We start from the raw sequence: 7500 nt of genomic DNA, 5'->3' as shown, positions 1-7500 counted from the left end.
AATAATAATAATAATAATAATAATAATGATCCACAGCCTCAATTTTTTCATAAAGTTTTCTAAAAAAAAATTTCATTTTTAGAATAAAACCAAATTACGAAAAATGTCATTGCAAAAACATTAGTATTTCAATTAAGTAGATTACCAGTGCTCTACTTTTTAAAGGGAAAACTCAATTTTTGTCTTTTAAGACTAAGGAGCAGTCAGCTCTAAAAGACCTACCCTGAACTAATTTAGGCCGTAGGCGTATTGCTTTAACTGAGGTCACATTATTGCCTCTAAGTAATGTACTTTTACCTCAGCACTTAAAAAAAAAAATCATCCTAATTAAATCTGGGATTTAGACTAAGATAATAAGTCGTTCTTGTTATATCTGGAATTTAGGCTGACCAGTCAATGCTCTGCTGTGCACTCGCCAAAACACCTGTCAGTTTTTTTTTTGTTTTTTTTTTTATTCAAATCTCCCTCTGAAGTTTCGTTCCTAATTACTTGTCTCGAGTCAAAGACGGTACGTATCAGCCAAAAGCAGGTTTATTTTCCTCTCGTCAAATATCAGTTAAACTGTGATTAATCAAACATCATGATCAATGGGGCCAGTGTTCCTGATATTTTTGAAATTTGCGGACTTCTGTCTCGCCCTGACGCCTGGTGGTCGAACTGACTTGCTGCTTTTATCTCTCGCCATTTTTTCCTGCTGTTCACGAGGTTACATCTGTTCCTTTTTCTGTTATAATTAGCTTTTTAGTGGTTCGTGCTTTTGGTGTTTTTGATGGGTCATATCTGCTCATTTTCCTTACTAACTTTGATGCTTCTTTAGGTATCTTAGAGATTCTAGTCTTATATTTAATTATTTTTTTAAATATTTATGATTTTGGTGTTCATGAAGGGTCATATCTGCTCATTTTCCTCACTAACTGTGATTTTTTGGGGGTATCTTAAGGATTCTAGTCCTATATTTAATTATTTTTTTAAAGATTTATGATTTTGGTGTTCTTGACGGGTCATATCTGCTCATTTCCCTTACTAACTGTGATTTTTTGGGGGTATCTTCAAGATTCTAGTCCTATATTTAATTAATTTTTCAAAGATTTATGATTTTGGTGTTCTTGACGGGTCATATCTGCTCATTTTCCCCACTCACTGTGATGCTTCATTGGGTATCTTAAAGATTCTAGTCTTATATTTAATTATTTTTTTTAAGATTTATGATTTTGGTGTTCTTGATGGGTCATATCTGCTTATTTTCCCCACTCACTGTGATGCTTCATTGGGTATCTTAAAGATTCTAGTCCTATATTTAATTATTTTTTTAAAGATTTATAATTTTGGTGTTCTTGATGGGTCATATCTGCTTATTTTCCCCACTCACTGTGATGCTTCATTGGGTATCTTAAAGATTCTAGTCCTATATTTAATTATTTTTTTAAAGATTTATAATTTTGGTGTTCTTGATGGGTCATATCTGCTCATTTTCCTTACTCACTGTGATTTTTTGGGGGTATCTTAAAGATTCTAGTCCTATATTTAATTAATTTTTCAAAGATTTATGATTTTGGTGTTCTTGATGGGTCATATCTGCTCATTTTCCTCACTAACTGTGATTTTTTGGGGGTATCTTAAGGATTCTAGTCCTATATTTAATTATTTTTTTAAAGATTTATAATTTTGGTGTTCTTGACGGGTCATATCTGCTTATTTTCCTTACTCACTGTGATGCTTCTTTTGGTATCTTAAGGATTCTAGTCCTATATTTAATTAATTTTATGAGATTTATAATTATGGTGTTCTTGATGGGTCATATCTTCTTATTTTCCTTGCTACTTTTGGTGTTCCTCTCGGTATTTTCGGGGTTCCAATCCCAGAAATGGTTTCGGTTTTGAATAATATTCATTTCTGTTGTTGTTGATGAAGCTAAATCTGCCGTTTTTCCTTTTTTTTTGTAGTGTTTCTCAGATATTTACAATCATACTATCTTCTTCAATACCCTATCTTCATTTTCTGTCGTTGTTGATGGGGCTACACCTGCTCTTTTTCCCTTTTTTCTCATGAGTTAACTGACTACACCAACAGCCAGTTAATCAAGCCCAGGTAGAACTCTATTCCAAAATTCCCTCCCTTCTTCCGTGTTTCCCCAAAAGACTAGAATCATCTGCATAATGGGAAGATCTTAGGCTTTTTAGTTTGGGTCGAAACTGGCAGTAAATCTCCATAGCTGAAGTGATTAAAGTGTCTAATCTTGTTTCTGATTGGTATGTTTGGCATGAGCATCGACCAATCACGATTTGCCCAGAGACATCGGTTTTGGATTTTTACCGTCAGCTAAAAAAAATATATTGTGTTGCTTCAAATTTTAGCCATCCTGTTCTCAGTAACTATTTCTGGGAATGCAGTTGCTAGCCTAAGACCTTCTCTACCCTTGGCTGCACCTCACCAAAGTTATTATTATTATTATTATTATTATTATTATTATTATTATTATTATTATTATTATTATTATTATTATTACTCAGAATGTGAACTCTATTTATCCGGAACATGCCCACAGGGGCCATTGACTTGAAATTCAAGCTTCCAATGAATTTGGTTCAATCGAAAGAAGTAACAGAAAGTAACAGGATAAGCAAAAAGAAGAGAGATCAGGTATTAGAAAAGAAAAAATGATTTAACAAGCATATAATTAAACAGATAAAAATTAACAAATATTTAAATAGATAAAAATATAAGCAAATCAATCAAAGACAAGGAGAGTTGCTTTAGGGCAGCAATGCATTGCATCCGTGCTTGAATATTTTAGGTTCATGATATTTCGCTGCTTAGGCCCACATAGGAACATTAATTTTCAAAGTTCTGCCAAAATCTAACCCTGCACATATTTCTGTCAAAGCAGAGACCCGTCCTCTTTAATCTTATTAAGAAAACCAGTCCAATTTGGGTGAAGAAATAAACCCTCAATGGGGTTGCTTTTTTTTTTTTTTTTTTTTTGAAAGGTTGGAGGTTCAGGTATCGGGCACATACCCCTGAAAAATATACCCACTCTCACCTGATGTCCATACCCTCAAGAAAATAAATGTTTGTTGACCTAAACTTCTTTTGATCTTTGAGAAGGAGAAAGGGTATTTGACACTTGATGAATTTTAGGTCTGTTTTCTGATGAGTAGTGTAAAAATATTAAGCATTTTTTGTGTTTTTTAATATATCAGTGATTTAAGGTAATAATAATAATAATAATAATAATAATAATAATAATAATAATAATAATAATAATAATAATAATAATAAATTCTTTTATTCAATTCTGATTAGGATAATTTTTATTATTATATTTTCAAGATAAGATACACAAACATATATATGTTTATATAATCTGTTGACCTTAGCAATAAATCAGATACCTGTAGACAATCGACTGCTGTGGGTCACAGCCATGATTGGGAAAGAGATATGGGGATATGAGGCTTGCACCCTCATCTTACAAAGATCTTGAAGGAAAATTGAAAAATTGCCTTTAAATCTAGAAAGAAGATATTTTGTATTCCATTACAATTCATTTTGAAATTTCTTGAAATATTTTATCATATGGTTCGTAATAATTCTTCAGTCTTAGATTTTTTTTTAAATCTGCTCATAACAGACAAAAGCTTTTGACATACCCCGTGCACAGACACACAGACTGACAAAGAATTACTCAAACAGACACGGCTGAACAAGAAACATTCTTCCAGCCTCGTCAGCTGGGACCAAAAAATGGCGAGACGTTCTTACCGCAGGTTTCGGGTATCATCCCGAGGAGGTAAATTGCCCTCTGCCCTTAATGAAGAAGAAGAAGTAGGAGAAGAAGGAGAAAAGGAAGAAGAAGTAGGGGAAGATAGAATCAGGTCACCGGGACTTCCACCATCATCAGCAAGTGGGCATCAAATGCCCCGATTCAGAGAAGGGTGACCCAAACCAACCTTTCACTCCGTCTATATAAATGCAGCCGAAGATGGGTATGAGCATCACAGGCTCTCGATACCTTCTCGAAATGAAGACAGTAAGTCTCTCGCTCTCTCTCTCTCTCTCTTTCTCTCTTCCTGCTGGAATCCAGGATTGATTCCAGGACTTCTGGATTTCTGGTCCCTGTAACTTATTGACTGTAGCACCAAATCATTAAGGTTTGGTGAGAGTTTGATTGATTCTTGCTTGTAAAATCTTACCTCACCTTGGTATAGGTCTAGCAAGAATGCTCCAGCTCTCTAGTCTCTGTAACTTATTGGCTATAGCACCAAACCATCAAGGTTTGGTACAAGTTTAAATTACTCTTGCTTCTAAAATCTCATCTCATCTATGTATAGGTCTAACTTGAGTGTATAAACTCATGGTTTCACTGAGGGCACCTTAGGTATAAGCCTAGCATGAGCGCTCCAACTCTCATGGCTTCCCTGAGGACATCTTGGATCCATTTGTTTACATTTTTCAGACACTTTTCTACCCTTTTTCCAGGTCATCCTCTTCGCTCTCCTTGCTCTGGCACTCGCCGAGAAGCTGCCCGCAGCAGTACCAGTGCCCGTGGCCATCATCAGACAGACCCAGGTCAACCCAGATGCCCTCGGTGCCCACAGCTCCGACTTCGAAGCCGAGAATGGCATCGTCTTCCAGTTCTCTGGGTCTCAGGGACTCACTGGAGGCTCCAACATGATCGGATCTTGGAGGTAAATAAAAGTTCTCTCTCTCTCTCTCTCTCTCTCTCTCTCTCTCTCTCTCTCTCTCTCTCTCTAAAGAAGTAGAATCTTTATTATGTCGAGGCCGAGAAAGGAATCGTCTTCAGGTTCTCTGGATCCGAGGGAGTCCTCGGCGGAACCAACATGATCGGATCCTGGACGTAAACAAAAGCTTCTCTCTCTCTCTCTCTCTCTCTCTCTCTCTCTCTCTCTCTCTCTCTCTCTCTCTGTAAATACCCTGAAGAGATATAGTCTTTATTATTTCTCATAGAAAACGAAGACATTAAAACCTGCCTCCCGTTTTCTTCCAGCTACCCTCAAGCCGACGGAACCTTAGCTGAGGTCAGCTTCGTTGCCGACGAGAACGGATTCCAGCCCCAGTCCTCGTTGTTGCCAGTGGCTCCGGCCTTCCCCCACCCCATTCCCCAGTTCGTCCTCGACCAGATCGAGTTCGCCAGGCTCGAGAAGGAGAGACAGGAGCGAGAGGGAAACAGAGCTTAGACGAACGAACGAAAGGAGAGAGAAAGTTTCATCATGCTGATTTTCTCTCCATGGAAAAATGACCCCGTTTAGTTTTTTCTGAGTTTTGTTGTTTAACTTTGAACCTGAATGAATTATTATTGTTTAACTCGAATTATGAATAAATTATTGATAACTTTAGTCAGTTTTTGAATGTCCTTACTGGTTTTTTATATCATATGATTTTTGAAAAGGAACAAATTTGTTTTGTAACGTTTCTCCAGAGATCACAGATAAAAGTATGTCCAAAGAGTGACACAAAAAGAGGAAAAGAGAGAGAGAGAGAGAAGAGAGAGAGAGAGAGAGAGAGAGAGAGAGAGAGAGAGAGAGTTTGAAGGGAACTGATTTATTTTGTAATGTTTCTCCAGAGATCACAGATACAATTATGTCCAAAGAATGACACAAGAAGAGAGAGAGAGAGAAGAGAGAGAGAGAGAGAGAGAGAGAGAGAGAGAGAGAGAGAGAGAGAGAGAGAGTTTTGAAGGGAACAGATTTATTTTGTAATGGTTCAACAGAAGTCAAAAATAAATTTCATGTCAAGAGTGCGACACGTTGCAAACTGAGAAAAGGATACAAAGAGAGAGAGAGAGAGAGAGAGAGAGAGAGAGCGAGAGAACTGGAAAGATAAACAGAAAGGGGGAGAGAGAGAGAATGAAAGATATGGAGAGAGAAGGAGAGAGAGAAAAGATAGAGAAAGAGAGAACGAGACCTAGACAGACAAACAGATGAAGGTACAGTGAGCACCTCTGAGCAAAAGGATTCGTTCAGGAAGAAATCTGAAACGGCAGGAAACCGTCTCCAAATGAACGAAGCGAAACAAAACCGAAGCAGACTTTTCTCTGGCTGAAAGAATCTGTGGAATGTAGGATCTTATGAAGAGAAGATTTAATCAAGGAATGAATTGAGACACCTCTCTCTCTCTCTCTCTCTCTCTCTCATACTCTTGTTCGCGTTTCTTTGCCAGCCTGTGAATCGTCTTTTTATTATTATTATTATTATTATTATTATTATTATTATTATTATTATTATTATTATTATTATTCATTCCTCTTCCCCCTCTGGTTTATATTAACCAGAGCTGTCATCGGAACTAGGCCTATACATGCAATAAAGGACAGGGATAAGAATATAGGCCTATTCTTTCAAAAACTTGACGATATTCTTAAGTACTTAGCACATCAAGTTATTAAAAGAACTTAATAATAAAATTGGAACTTTTCCCTCCATCTTATTGATCCCTTTTACGTTCTGTAGCATACAGTGGCCTATTTCGACCTAGCCTACCCCGTCTCCGGGTGCCCTGGGCGCCGTGCCCTAAGTAAGACCTCCAAAGGGTGTCAGGTTCTACTTAGCTCATCCACGGGCACTAATTCTAGATCTCTTCAGGTTTTGACTGAATTGAAAGCGTGTTTATTGTCATCTACCTTCAAATGGGTACCTAAATCATGTCTAAATTTGGTAAAAATAGAGAATAACTCTCCCACCAGACTATGAACGTCATTAGTGCGGTGGTTCTATGGATATTCTGTTAAAATGACCCTTGAGTTATTGTTTACTTTCTAGGTGGTAGCGCCATTCGGCGTTCTTCTTCTATGGCGATTTTGCTTAGACAGCAGGATCACCCGTGAATCTCTCAGTCTCCAGTCGACTGTACAAGGACAAAGCAGGGTTTCTTGGTGAAGAGATTGACCTTTTTCCTTTTATACTAAAGACTCAGTTAACTTCGGAATGCCCTAACTTACAAGGACCTGGGAAGACCTTGGTGAAGAGACTAACTTTTTTCCCTCCATGCTAAAGCCTCGGTTAACTTGAGCATGCTGCAACTTACAAGAACCTGGGAACGCCTTGTATTATCTAGCCTGGAAGTCATCTGTTAGATGGCCCATCCTTTTCCCTTCTACACTAAAGATTTCGTTAATTGGGAATGCTCCACCTTACTAGGACTTGGGAACGCTTGGCATTACCTGGCTTGGAAGTCATCTGGTAGCTGCCCCAAACTGCTGAAACACAAGGCTTCACTTTGACCCAAAAAATGAGGACACTACAGAGGTGATTAATGCCCAGACATGGCCTGTGACTCTCCTTAGAATTATGCCAATGTGCCCTGAGGTAGTTTCACCAACTGGAATGACCAGGATAATGGTAATATGTACCTACCTGAAGTACTTCTTCCTACCTGGTTTGAGGGTGTGTAGTTTCCAAGATACTGCTTTGAATTGACAGTAATAAAGTCTAGATTTCTTTCTAGGTGACACCAATATTAGAATTAAACATCTATGTGGAC

At 37.7% G+C, this 7500-nt stretch overlaps 1 protein-coding gene across 1 annotated transcript; it reads left to right on the top strand.

Annotated features, from left to right (window-relative positions):
• Positions 1-3894: 3894 nt before the first annotated feature.
• On the top strand, positions 3895-5357 carry LOC136852863 (cuticle protein AMP4-like). Its single transcript, XM_067127767.1, has 3 exons — positions 3895-4030; positions 4480-4688; positions 5009-5357. Exons 1-3 carry the CDS (start codon positions 3971-3973, stop codon positions 5196-5198), a joined length of 459 nt encoding a protein of 152 aa, XP_066983868.1. The 5' UTR covers positions 3895-3970; the 3' UTR covers positions 5199-5357.
• The last annotated feature ends 2143 nt before the right edge of the window (positions 5358-7500 follow it).

Source organism: Macrobrachium rosenbergii, chromosome 26 (genome assembly GCF_040412425.1).
Source record: "Macrobrachium rosenbergii isolate ZJJX-2024 chromosome 26, ASM4041242v1, whole genome shotgun sequence".
In the NCBI taxonomy this organism is placed as follows: domain Eukaryota; kingdom Metazoa; phylum Arthropoda; class Malacostraca; order Decapoda; family Palaemonidae; genus Macrobrachium; species Macrobrachium rosenbergii.
This window is presented reverse-complemented; position numbering and strand designations above follow the sequence as displayed.

Excerpts from the sequence above, each read along its gene's own strand:
- LOC136852863 (XM_067127767.1), top strand. The coding sequence starts at position 3,971 with ATGCAGCCGAAGATGGGTATGAGCATCACAGGCTCTCGATACCTTCTC. Across the intron at positions 4,031-4,479 it reads ACCTTCTCGAAATGAAGACA|GTCATCCTCTTCGCTCTCCT; the intron begins GTAAGTCTCTCG and ends CCCTTTTTCCAG. Across the intron at positions 4,689-5,008 it reads AACATGATCGGATCTTGGAG|CTACCCTCAAGCCGACGGAA; the intron begins GTAAATAAAAGT and ends GTTTTCTTCCAG.